Consider the following 14,088-nt stretch of genomic DNA (forward strand, 5'->3'; position numbering starts at 1 on the left):
AGTTAGGAAAAGCATCTCGGTGCTCTGGAAACTACGCACCATAAAAAAATATTTCAATGACACGTCATTCTGCCTGCTAGTGCAATCCTCCATTCTCAGCATACTGGACTACTGTAATATCATTTACTTGAGCTCCAAGAAAAAAACTATCAGAAGACTCATAGTGATCCAGAACACCGCTGTCCGCCTTATATTTGGCCTGAAAAAATGGGAACATATCACCTCTTTTTACCACAAACTTCATTGGCTACCATTGGAATCCAGAGTACTATTTAAATTTGCCTGTTTCTGCTACAAAACAGTATTCGGCCTAGCCCCAAACTACATCTACCCACACTTCATCCTGAATCACAGAAACAAGAGCTCCCACAGAATCCAGCTATTTGTTTTCCCCTCCCTAAAACTCTGCCACTCCAATAAATTCTTCGACAAAACCTTCGCCTTCCAGGCCGCCAAACTAAACCCATGGATAGCCCAATTAATCCTCGAGGCATCAACATATCTCAGCTTCAGAAAATTACTCAAAACACACCTCTTCCAATGCCACGACACTTAACTGCCCCCTCCTTAAAGAACCCCACCCCCCCTTTATCTTACTCACACCCCACCCCCACCCTCCCATCCACCCTATCCCGCTACCCTACCTGCCCAATTAATACTTAACCGCATGTAACTATGTTTACTTAATGGGAACCACATGTATCTATGCATGTAACTATGTTTAACCAATGTAAATCTGTCCAATTAATACTTAACTGCATGTAACTGTGTTTAATCATTGTGAACCGCCTAGAACTCACTGAGTATGGCGGTATATAAGAATAAAGTTATTATTATTATTATTATAAGGTTTGGAAATGGAATTGTTAAAAGAAACTATCGATGAGCGATTCTCCAAAAACGATTTAAACCAATTGAATATTTGACCACAGATTCCAATGGTTTTTAATCTATTAAGAAGTAATTTGTGGTCGATGGTGTCAAAAGCAGCAAACAAGTCCAACGAAAAAAGAATTACAGATTTGTGGTGATCTAAATAATAATGTATATTTGTAGTTAAACCTATCATTGAATATTCTGTAGAATGATTTTTCCTAAATCCTGATTAGGATGAAGAACATTGGTTGATTCCACAAAGTCTGAAAGCTGTTCAAATATTATTCGTTCAGTTAATTTTGCAAAAAATGGTAAATTGGTATAGGACGATAATTTGAAGGATCCTCTAGACTAGATTTATGATCTTTTATTATTGGCAAAATAGTAGCAGTTTTCCCAAGGAGAAGGTACTGTACTGAATTTAAGACTATTTAAAATGAAAGAGTGTATAAATGGACCAAAACTTGAAAAAAAATTTTTAGGATAAAAGAAGGGATGTGGTCTGAACGGGACCCCTTTAAATTGACTCTTAAAAAGTTGTTCTATATCGATTAGCGATGGAAGTTTGAAGGTAGAACATTTAGCAGTAGGAAGTAAGTCTTCAGTAGGGGAATTAGGAACAGTGTTGTTTGGTGTATGATCAAGTTTATTCCGAATATTGCTAATCTTGTTGCAAAAGAGTCCGCAAGGTCTTGGGCTGATGGACTATTTTTGGGCTTATTGTCTTGCTTTTGTGAAATAGGGGAAATTGATTTTAGGATACTATAGAGGATGGATGGGTTTTTAGCATTTGAAATTTTTGAAGAAAAGTAGTTTCTTTTAGCAGAGTTAATTTTTGATTTATAATGGATTGCATGATCTTTGTATCTTTTTAGATTGATGGGAGATTTGTTTTTACACCATTTTCTTTCTAAAGATCTTAATTGTTTTTTAAGTAGTAATAATTCATTTGAGAACCAAGGGTTATGAGTTTTACGAGATGAAATAGTTTTAGTAATCAGTGGAACATTTTTATCTAATAAGGTTTGGATTGCAGAATTCCAGGAATTAAGCTGCTCTTCTAATGTGCTGGTATTGGTATTTAAGAATTTGGAATTAAAGTAAAGAGAGATATGTGATTGTTCCAATTTAGTGTAGTCTCGATATGAAATTTTTTTTTTGGTTTGTGATTGCAAGATTTGTGTTTTGGAATGAATTTTGAAAGAAATAAAGTAATGATCTGACCAGGGAATAGGAATGATATTAGGATCAGAAAATGTCTGATATTGATCTTCTGGTATTAAAATCATGTCAAGAGTGTGACCTGCTGAATGTGTTGAGCAGTGGATTATTGTCTGCAGGTTAAGAGTGTTGGTATGTGTCAGTAGTTCATTAGTAAAAGAGTTAGATGAATCATCAAAATGAATATTGAAATCCCCAAGAATCAAAGGATTGTTTGATGAGGTGCAGAAGTCAAAAATTAGATTTTGTAACAAGATAAAGTTGTTTTGCCCAATAGGAAGAGGGATGTATAAAAGTAAAACATCAAAATTAGGTATGGTATTAAATCTGACTTGCATAAATTCAATAGATACATTACTAACGGAATGATCAATATTGCTGACCAAGTTGTTTCGGTGTATAATGGCTAAAACTCCTCCTTTGCGGTTATGCCGATTATTATATAAGTAAGAATAGCCAGAAGGACAGCAGTATGAAAGATAGGCTTCATCACCTTCTGTTAACCAGGTTTCAATAAGGCAGAGGATGTGTATATCTTGAGAGAGAATGGCTTCTTTTATAATATATTTGGTTTTAAGGGATCTTACATTTATAAGTCCTAACTTCAGAGATATATTATGTAAACGGGAATCAGATGGGGAGTGAGCAGAAGTAGGAACTTTTGAAATTGTTGATTGATAAAGTGAGGGTTGTTTAAAAGTAGGGGGGGGCGATGGCCCCAGAAAACTGGAATAGGAGAGGGGTGAGATGACATAATACTAGATTCAAATAAATGGAGGTGAGCAGGTAAATCGTTTTTAACTTTTATAGCAGAAATCAGAAGAGTAATTGCGAGGATAACAATAAGTGGTTCTCTACTGATTTGATGATTGGAAATTTTACTTGAGGGGAAAGAGCTAAGATTTGGTATAGAGGTGCCCTCAGGCTGCGCACAAAGGAGCGCACTAAGGAGCAAGTCCTGCTCCTTAGGTGCGTGCCGCAAAAGCCCCGAATTTAATAATAATAATAATAATTTTATTTCTTGTATACCAAGTGTCATAGGCAGACCTGGAGTGGGAGGAGTCCAGCGGACAGGCAAAGGACAAGAAAGATTCACTAAACAGACCCAAAGGCCTTAATAAACCTCAGCACAGACTGCACAAACAGACCACTCCACCTGCTGGAGACTGAGAAAAGACCGATTGTAAGAGGGACTACACAGCCCACTTGTACTGATGCCAAAAGGTTAGTGTCTCAGTCTCTATCTGCTGGCAGAGGAGTGTAAACCCATCCGTTTCTGTGCCGGTCTGGAGGGACAATAAAGAATTTTGCTGTTTACCTGGGCATGTAAGCCACCACGGATTGAGTGTAAGGTACTGTCTTAGTAAAAAGTCTGCCTCATAGGTTCGCAGTACAAACCTGGTCTTCAGGCTGTTAGAGAGCCTCAACCCCCAGAAATCCTCATGCTACAAAGGGGGGAGAGAACCATGCAGCTGACCCACTATTAATCCTGGCCAAGCCGGGAAGGAGCCAAACAGCCTGTGCTCAAGCTCCTGATAATCAAGGATGTGAGCAGCTATGCAGAGGATGGCCCGAGCTAAAAAAAAAATAAAAAAAAAAAAAAATAGCAAAGCTGGATGGCTAGCTTGGTATCCCTGAAGGCTGATCCTGCTAGCAGCAGACTTTTGCAGCACAAGTCTATGCCTTCTCTCAAGCAGAGGTCCCAAAAAATGGGAACTCTGGGCACCAAGCCTCCAACCAAACACTGAGAAAAAATACCTGAAAATAAAAATCACAGAGCAGAGAATAAACACTTCCGAGAAACTTACTTGCAGAAAAAAAAGCTGAGGGGGCAGGAACAGCTGCCTGGGAAGGTGGTTGAGTTCAAAGATGACCGACACTATTCTGCAAGCAACTTGCAGGTTCAGATGCATAACCCTATGGTTCAGGACTACTACACAAGTATTGAGGATGGGGGCGAAGGGAAATGCTGTCTCAAACCATGTGCTTCCTGGGTTTTGTCTTAACTGCTGAATCCTTGCTCCCCTTTGCTCTTGGTAAAACTCTGCAACCACCTCCCTTAAGCCTGGATGCTTGTTCCTTGGCTACTACAGCCGTATCCTGCAGGCAGCCCAAAACACAGTGGCTTTGTATGAGAGCATACTCCTATGATCTGGGCTGCTAGAACATGTTCTCCCACTCAGAATATAATCATTCAAGTTTCAAACTATGATCCTTGCTGGGCTTCTAAAGCTCAGGGTGGGCATGTGGCAAAAATCTGATGCTGTCTCTGCAGGCAGAAAGGTGTACTTCCACAACAAGGTTAACAAGATTAACTCTTAGTTCTCGACTGAATTGTTTCTGCCTTTGCCTCCTCCCATCTGTCCTACTGAACCTCCACTGACCTGTGCAACCTTTTCTTCCTTTTCTGAAATCCTGTGTGTGAAATCCAGTTGACTTAGATCAGGGGTGTCCAATGTCGGTCCTCGAGGGCCGCAATCCAGTCGGGTTTTCAGGATTTCCCCAATGAATATGCATGAGATCTATTAGCATACAATGAAAGCAGTGCATGCAAATAGACCTCATGTATATTCATTGGGGAAATCCTGAAAATCCGACTGGACTGCGGCCCTCGAGGACCGACATTGGACACTCCTGACTTAGATTGTAAGCTATTTCAAGCAAGGGCTGTCTTTTGCATGTTTAATGTACACTGCTTCGTGCATCTGGTAGTGCTATAGAAATAATAAATAGTAGTACAGTAGTAGCAGTCATAGGTCGAATCTGTGAGTACCAGGACAAATGCTGAAGTGCAAGAGGGGATGAAGAACCAGTCTCAGAAAACAAGAATGTGCCTGGAGCCAGAAAGATAAGAGAAAGTGAAGTTACTTACCTGTAACAGGAGTTCTCCATGGACAAGCAGTATAAGTCAGCCACACTTTGGTGACGTCATCTAACGTTCCCAATTCGGAATTGCTCTCCCAGAGCTTAGGTGAGGCTTTTGGGAGCCTCATCTGAGCATGTGCAGGTAGCCCTATATATATATATATATCTGTGCTGGCCTCACTAATCCAGTGATTCCCCTAGCTTGAGTCACCCGTAGGGGAGGAGGGAGGGTCTGTGTGGCTGACTTATCCTGCTGTCCACGGAGAACTCCCGTTACAGGTAAGTAACTTCGCTTTCTCCATGGACAAACAGTTTAAGTCAGCCACACTTTGGTGACTCTCCAGCTGCGGGGTGCAAAAGGACAGGGTCCCCAGCGGGGATGATCCCCTCTGCATCCCTGCTACCTCACTGAGGTAGGGTAAGGTTGCACAAATGTCTTGGTGAGGGACAGAGACAAAACCCCAATTACTGAGACCAGTCAGAGGTTATGCGTTGCAAACATTAGGAAATTTATTTTGGTCTTTAGAACTGAACCAACACTTTTTTTTTTTTTTTTTTTAATCTACCAACATGGTAGGGCATATATCTCAGTAACAGATAGCGAATATATTACCAACATGGTGTTTGAGCAACACGTTTTTTTTGGATTTTGTTTTTTTTTGTAAAACTGTGCAAACTGTGCCAACATGGCAGAATATAAGCTGTCTAAATCTCTTCTATCTGATTCAGACTAATAGTCCTGTTCAGCTAGTCCAAGTACTGGGGCCATTTGCTGCACCTGTTTTGGCCACCATTCGTAGTATGTTGAGGCCAAAGTCACTGGAGGTCTGCAACGGGCGATCCAGTGGTGAAGGTGTGTGAGGTGGACCATGTAGCTGCTCTGCAAATGTTCTGAAGTGGTATGTTGCTGAGGTTTGCCAATGTTGCAGCTATGGCTCTTAGTTGATGTGCTGTGGTCTTTCCCTCAAGGGACAATCCCTCTTGCTTGTAGCAGGAGGCAATGCAGTTTGAGATCCAGTTGGATATGGTGCATTTCCCCACTGGTGTTCCTGGCTTATTGGGGTCAAAGGAGATGAATTGTACTGCCTTTCACCAGGGCTGCGTTCGTTGAATATATAGGTGAAGGGACGGGTGCAGTCCAAACTATGTAGGAGTTGCTCTGTGCTGTTGGTATGTGGCCCCGGGCAGAAGGAGGGGAGCACTATCGATTAGTTTATGTGAAAAGGTGAGACTACCTTTGGTAGGAACTTTGGGTGAGTTCTCAGTACTGTATGGTCATGAAGGATCTGTGGGTAGAGTGGGTATGTCATCAGGGCCTGTAGCTCGCTGATGCATCTTGCTGATGTGATGGCAATGAGAAAAACTGTTTGCCAGGTGAGGAGTTTGATTGGCACTCCAATGGCTCGAAGGGGTGCGCTGTTAACCTGCAGAGGATGATGCCCAGGTCCCATGCTGTCAGTGGGCGGCGTATGTAGGAGGGGGGTGCAGGTTTGTAAGTCCTTTCATGAACTTGGACACTAATGGGTGGGTGTCATCGATTTGGTTGTGGAAAGCTGATATAGCGCTCAAATGGACCCTTATGGAGGATGTTCTGAGGCCTGTCGTGGATAAGTTAAGTAAGTATTGTAGAACTGTTGGGCCTTGGCAGGTGAGTGGGTTTTCTCCTTTCGAGACACACTTGAGCCCGTATGATTTTCTAGTTGACTGGCGTCTGGCTGCTAGCAGTATCTCAGAGTCATCCCAGTTGACATGTGGAAAGAGTCCAGGATTAGCCTTTTAACAGAGTTTGTCCCTGGTACTGGGTGATGGAGGGACCATTTGTGGGGGTCCAGTTTTCTGCTGAGGCTGTCCACCAAGGCACTGTTGAGGCCCGGGAGGTAGGTGGCATGGATGAGACTATTGGTTGATAAAGCAAATGTCCAAATTTTGTGTGCCTCCCTGCAGAGGGTTGGTGAGCCCGTGCCTCCCTGCTTATTGATATAGAACATTGTCACCTGGTTGTCTATCTGCATCAGTAAGGTCTTGTTGGAGATCCAGGGGTCAAAGGCTTGTAGGACATTCCCAACTGCCCTGAGTTCCAGCAGGTTGATGTGTTTGGCCTCAGATGGTGACCAGGGGCCCTTGGTTCTCAGATGGAGGAGGTGGGCTCCCCACCCCTGCTTTGAGGCATCTGTGGTGAGTGTCAGTTGGGTGTTGTGGCTGCTGGAAAGGCTTGCCCTTGTACAAATTCAGTTGTTGTGTCCACCACTTGAGGTTGGTGCAGATTTTCTGGTCCATTGTGACTCTGTGAGACAGAGGCTGTGTGTGTTGGTTCCAGTTCTTTCTGAGGAACCACTAGAGTGGGGTCACATGTGGAGCTTGGCGAGCGGGACAACATGCATGGAGGCTGCTTGATGGCCCAGGAGGCATAGTATTGTTCTTGCTGTGACTGTGTGTGTCTGATATTTGCTGAGTCAGTTTTTGTATTGCTTTTCCCCTTGAGTGGGGCAGAAAGGCTGCATTCAGGGGTGTGCAGATCCTTGCCCCGATGAATTCTGTTGATTGTAGTACGGATTTTTTGATGTTTACGAGGAACCCCAGGGATTGCAGGAGTGACTTCGTTGTATTGACTGCTGTTACCTGGGTTGATGGACCCAAAAACAGCCAGTCGTCCAGGTAAGAGAACACGCATATGGTGCTCTTGGAGGTGTAATTACGATGGGATAAGATGCATGTTGGGGAAGAAGATTAAGAAGAGGATACGCGCTGTAAAGACGCTAGAGCAAGCTTGGTCTCTTTTCAAGGATATGGTCACTGAGGCGCAAAATCTCTATATACTGAGTTATCAACAAGGGATCAAAAAGAATAAAGAACCGGCATGGCTCACTGTAGAGGTTAAGGAAGCGATCAGAGACAAAAAAACCTCGTTTGAAAAATGGAAAAGATCAAAAACGGACAAAAACTGGAATAAGCACAAACATCAACGCAGGTGCCATAAGGCAGTAAAAGGGGCCAAAAGAGACTACGAGAAAAAAAATAGCCAATGAGGCAAAAAACGTCGAGTCGTTCTTTCGATATATCAAGGGGAAACGACCGTTGGACGACCAAGGAATAAAGGGAACACTAAAGGAGCACAAAGCAATCGCTGACAGACTAACATTTTTTGCATCTGTATTTACCGAAGAGGATATACAGACGCAAAAAAATGTGTTTAGTCTGTCAGCTGTATGCTGTGTATATCCTTTACCAAAGAGGATATACACAGCATACTGGAACCAATCAGACTATATGCTGGAAGTGAAAATGGGAAACTGACAGGGTTAACGGTCAGTCTAGAAGAGGTATGCAAGCAAATTGATAGGCTTAAGAGCAATAAATCCCCGGGACTGGATGGCATCCATCCGAGGGTCATCAAGGAACTAAAAGGGACCATAGCTGAACTGCTTCAACTAATAGCCAATCTGTCAATCAAAACGGGAAAGATCCTGGAGGACTGGAAAGTGGTTAATGTTACGCCGATCTGCAAAAAAGGTTCGAGGGGAGACCCGGGAAATTACAGACCAGCGAGTCTGACCTCGGTACTGGGAAAGATGGTAGAGGCGCTGATAAAGGATCACATCATTGAACACCATGACGGACACGGTCTGATGAAGACCAGCCAGCATGGTTTCAGCAAAGGAAGATCTTGTTTTGACGAACTTGCTGCACTTCTTTGAGGGAGAAAACGGGCAGATAAAGGGCAACCCGGTCAACATTGTATATCTGGACTTTCAGAAGGCGTGTGACAAGGTTCCGCATGAAAGACTTCTTCGGAAAATTGCGAGCCATGGAATCGAGGGTGAAATACTCACGTGGATTAAAAACTGGCTGGAGCATAGGAAACAGAGAGTGGGGAAAAAATGGACAATACTCGTACTGGAAGAGTGTCACCAGTGGGGTGCCGCAGGGCTCGGTGCTTGGACCTGTGCTCTTCAACATCTTTATAAACGATCTGGACATAGGTACGACGAGCGAGGTGATTAAATTTGCGGACGATACGAAGTTATTCAGAGTAGTGAAGATGCAACGCGACATAATCAGGCTTGAGGAATGGGCATCGACATGGCAGCTGAGGTTCAACGTGGACAAGTGTAAAGTGATGCATGTCGGTAACAAAAATCTCATGCACGAATACAGGATATCCGGGGCAGTACTTGAAGAAACCTTCCAGGAAAGAGACTTGGGAGTTTTGATCGACAAGTTGATGAAGCCGTCCGCGCAATGTGTGGCGGCAGCGAAAAGGGCAAACAGAATGCTAGGAATGATAAAGAAGGGGATCACAAACAGATCGGAGAAGGTTATCATGCCGCGCCATGGTGCGCCCTCCCCTGGAGGGTTTGGAGAGTAATGCAATGTTCTTTCATTGTGTCCACTGCTTCTGTCACTGTCTCCAAATAAGTTCTCCCCCGAGCAAGGCGTGTCTGCGATACGCTCATGGGTGTCTTCACGTAGTCCCGAGGCCCGTAGTGATGCCAGGCGACTGGCTGCTATGGCTACTCCGGCTGTGCGGGCAGAAGTTTCAAATGCATCAAAGGTCACTTTTATCATATGTTTTCTGCATTCCTCCATTTCCTGCAGTAAGGGAGCTATGCAGGCTTTCCCCTCCGGGTGTAGAGTGCCTAGGGTTTCCTCTACTTTCCTCTGGAGGGCATCGTTGTACAGGATAAGGTGTAATAAGTGAGTGTCAATTTTTGCATTTAGCATAGAGCCATGGTAGACCTTTTTGGCGGTGGAGTCCAGGGTCCTGTGTTCCTTGCCCTGAGGGTCACTGGCATGAGAGTGGTTGCTTTCAGCCTTCTCGAGGGCAGATTCTACTACGATGGATTGGTGAGGGAGCTGTGGTTTGTCAAAGACTGTTGCTTCACTGATCTGGTATTTTTGGTCTAGCCTCCTAGACACGGCGGGGCCTGACATTGGGGTTTTCCAGATCTTGTCCTGGCAATCTAGTAGCATCTTGTGAGCTGGCAGTGCCGCTGTAGCTTTTTGCACTTTCAGGTATTTCATCAGTCCCGGTGCTTCGTCTGTTGCCTCTGGCTCCTGTATTGGAGTGAGTGCTAGCTTGGAAGCTACCTTCTGGAGGAACTTTGGGCAGGTGAGGTCCTCCGCAGGAGTGTCGGACTGCGTTGTCCCAGAAGCAGACTCTGTGTCTGGGGTCTCCTGGGTTGCTGATGTGTGTGAGCTGCCCCATGTTGAAGCGTAGCTTTGCTGGTAGCGCCCACTGCGGTTGGAGGTATAGCAATCTGCGGTTGGAGGTATAGCAGTCTGTGGCTGGGGAGTGTGACACAGCTGTCTCTGCTCCCTGCCTCTAATCTGTTGGTGGCTGTAGTGTCTGCTCTGCGTTCAGTGCTAGGCTTTGGATCTGCGCCCTTTGCTCGGAGAGTTGCTGTGCGATGAATCTGTTGAAGAGGTCAAACAGTCCGTGATCAGCAGTGGTTGATTGGTGCAGCTGGACGTTGGGAGTTGCGGCGGATGCATGTGGGTAACCATCTGACTGATGGGGTCTGCCCCTGCTCCTGGCTCCATAACCTGCCGACCCTCTGCGCCTTTTTTGGTGAGGCGGCCGAGGAGGAGGAGGGGGTAGAGGAAGAAGATGCTCTGCATCTCCTTCATATACCCTCCTTGCAGGTCCGAGTGTGCAGGCTCCTGTGAGGCACGTTGTCCTGTCCCTTTAGGTGGGCAGAGTTTGGGTTCATGCTTGCAAAGGCACTGTCTGTAGCCAGGTTTGCCTTTTGCTGTGTCTGTGCCTTTAAGGGGGCAAGGCCTGGTGTGCTGACATCATCCTGGGATGAGGTTGAGGCAGTTGTAGTCTTGAGGCTGCAGGCAGCATGGCGTCGTGCAGAATTGGAGCAGTCCTGGATCGGCGCCTCTAAAATGGCCGGTGGAGGGGATAGGAGACCCTCGGCCGTTGCTGCTACTGTGTGTACTCCCTTGCTCGGCCCAGTCCGCAGAGCGGCCGTCGGGGAGGCTTTCATGAAGCCAGAAAGTTTTAAGAGCAGTCTGCTCTGTTGTTGCTGGGCTTCTTGAGGCAACAGGTAAGCTGAGGTTGCTGCGGCTGCCGTTTGGGTTCCCAGGGAGGTCTTTACCAGCATCTGGTGTGCCAATGGTGTCTTCCTGGCTGCTGGTGGGTTTTTTTTGTCTTTCTTGTGTTTGTCTTCCGCTAGGTTTTTGAGTGTGTGTAGGCAGTTTCTGCGGGCCTTCGGGGACATTTTGAAGCACTGAGGGCAGGCGACCATGAGGTGAGCCTCCCTGAGGCAGCGGATACACATCTCGTGGGGGGTCCATGGAGCTCATTTTCCTCTTGCAGGTCGGGCAGTTCTTAAAGCCTGGTTTTTCTGTGGTCTTCACTGCTTCTTTTGCCATTCTTTTCTTGTTTGGTTTTTTTCTTCTTTTTTTTGGTGGAGAGCTAAACTAAACTAAACTTTAGGTTTGTATACCGCACCATCTCCACAAGCGTAGAGCTCGGCACGGTTTACAGAGCTGGGAGAGAAAGGAACTCCAATGAAGGGTTATAGAATAGGTGTAAAAAGGGTATAGAGGGACTAGGGTACTGGAGAGGGTACCGGAGAGCTGTGATCCGGCCGTTGGGAAGGGCGGATGAACTAAACTGGATTAGCGAGGGCCAGCACAGGTATATATAGGGCTACCTTCACATGCTCAGATGAGGCTCCCAAAAGCCTCACCTAAGCTCTGGGAGAGCAATTCCGAATTGGGAATGTTAGCTGATGTCACCAAAGTGTGGCTGACTTAGACTGCTTGTCCATGAAGAACTCCTGTTACAGGTAAGTAACTTCGCTTTCTCTTATCTTCCTGGCTCCAGGCACATTCTTGTTTTCTGAGACTGGTTCTTCATCCCTTCTTCACTTCAGCATTTGTCCTGATACTCACAGATTCGACCTATGGATGCTACTACCTTACTACTATTTATCTCTATAGCACTACCAGATGCACGAAGCAATGTACATTAAACATGCAAAAGACAGCCCTTGCTTGAAATAGCTTACAATCTAAGGGCTAGATTCACTACCAAACCGATCGTGTACCGATTGGTTTGCGAGCCCTTAGCGACCATATTTCCCTCCTGCAGTATTCAGTAACCTGTGTAGTGATCCACTTCTGATGCGTGCATGCAAATGAGGGGAATTGCATTCAAAGTAGGCAGGGATGCGATTCACTAAACTTTTTTTTCGATCTGACTGGGCTCGCAAAAAGCGACTGCTCAGGACCAGTCGCTGAAGCCCTTTACGACTGCCCTGCCCTCTGCCACCCTGCTTTCTAACCTGTCAGCCCCATCTCCTGAGTGAATGAGCCTGCCTGGCTCGATCTCTCCTGCCTGCTCGCCCCGACTCTCCTGCTCTCTGCCGCCCTTCCCCACAGTGCAAGCCCATGGTTTTAAAGCAGGGCTGCACGCCGCAGTGCAATGCCAGCTTTAAACCCACGGGCTCTCACTGAAGGGAAGAGCTACCAGCACTGCAAAAGTTTAAACTTAAAAAAAAGTTTTTAAGTAAAAAAAAAAAGTCACAGCTAGGACGGGTCTGCGCATGCGCAATCCGTGCAGGCAGATGGGGGCGTTCCTCTGATCATCCCCATCTGCATATTTTAGGTTAGTGAATTTGTCGGACCTGCCTGAATCGGAGGTTAGTGAATGTAGCCCTAAGTCCAGTCTCAGAAAACAAAAATGTGCCTGGAGCCAGGAAGATAAGAGAAAGGAAATGATCTGTGGTCAATGGGAAGCCACAAATTGTAGATGAGTTAATGTATAAACAAAAAGGAAGTCTCACCTGTAGAAGAGTGACAAATGGGAATCAATAAAGGGATGGGTTAGCCAAACCTGCACAGAATGGCAACTAGCTAGGGAAAAGTGCACTGGAAATAGAAAGGGGGGGAAGGGAGATGCAAACTTGGGAATAGAAGAAAGAAAGAAAGAAAGAGAGACTGAGAGAGAAAGACAGAGAGAGATAGAGAACCCTAGTTTTTGATTTGTCTACATTCCCTGCCCCTGCTCTTGACATTTAGATACAGGACCATCACTACCATGTGATACCAGATGTATTTTTTTTTTCTTTGATGGGTGAAGGGAAGTTTGTTGCGAGTTATGAGTCCAGTACCCCCAATCATTTTCAAAAAGTTGGCTCCTATGCCTCTGCCTCTACTAAAATAACAGTACCACATCTGCTATTTCCAAATCTCCTCTTGGTGTACCTCCCCCCTCCACTAACTATATATTTGATCCCAAACAAATGCCTGAACCTATCAGAAACCCAATGCTGCAGGTCCAGAGCAAGGGTTAGGTTTTATACCCCAGTACTTCAATACAAGCTGCTGCTTTGAAACAAAGAAAATATACAGGTCTAGCATGGGAGCATATTGGGATAACACTTGTTTTATAATTTTTTAAAGCAAATTCCCATTCTACAATGAGGGCACAACTGAATCAAGCCTCACCATCATTTTCTCTTTGACCTTCCTCTTTACTTTGATTCATTGCTGGTTTGCTCTTCTCCTTACTCTCATACATCTTGCGAATCACAGAAGTAGGGGTGAAAGATGGAGAGAGCTACAAAACAAAAAAAAAAGCAAAATTAAAATATCATCTGTACCCAGCACCATAAGTGCAGCTAAAGTACTCATCTGTACCACTTTCTCCACACCTCTCAGGCTATTTTCTCTGATGTATGAAAAGCTTTTTCAAAACAAATTAGGGGTGGATAAATTTAGTATCACATAGGGTAAATAGATTGGAAGATTAGGTTCTTACATTTGGTAATCTTTCTGTTAAAACACCTATCATATTGACTTTGCAGGGGATTATCTCAACCTGTAAACCGGGTCTTGCAGAAAACCACACATTTTTCCTCTGCTCCTCCCACTTAGCTGAGAAACACAGAGCCCCCTACAGTTGAATCCAAAAGCAAATGAATATCACTGGAACAAAGCATACACACAAAAGGGGGCATGGAGAACTTCCCTGCAACACAACAGCATTCTGTTCTGCTTTGCAATAGAGAAGAGAACATAAGAACACAAGAATTACTCTGCTGAGTCAGACTGTAGGTCCATCATGCCCAGCAGTCCGCTCCCGCGGTGGCCCCCCAGGTCAATGACCTGTAA

The 14,088-nt window shown here is 45.0% G+C and overlaps 1 protein-coding gene across 2 annotated transcripts in view; it reads right to left on the reverse strand.

The window, feature by feature from the left end:
• The window catches only part of EIF4ENIF1 (eukaryotic translation initiation factor 4E nuclear import factor 1), a 243,609-nt gene that overhangs the window by 38,486 nt on the left and 191,035 nt on the right, over positions 1 to 14,088 (reverse strand). For both annotated transcript variants that reach the window (XM_033955267.1, XM_033955266.1), the window contains one exon: positions 13,423 to 13,534. In XM_033955267.1, the coding sequence (XP_033811158.1) occupies positions 13,423 to 13,534 (112 nt within the window). The remainder of the gene's footprint in view (positions 1 to 13,422; positions 13,535 to 14,088) is intronic.

This window comes from Geotrypetes seraphini, chromosome 8 (genome assembly GCF_902459505.1).
Source record: "Geotrypetes seraphini chromosome 8, aGeoSer1.1, whole genome shotgun sequence".
Classification (NCBI taxonomy): domain Eukaryota; kingdom Metazoa; phylum Chordata; class Amphibia; order Gymnophiona; family Dermophiidae; genus Geotrypetes; species Geotrypetes seraphini.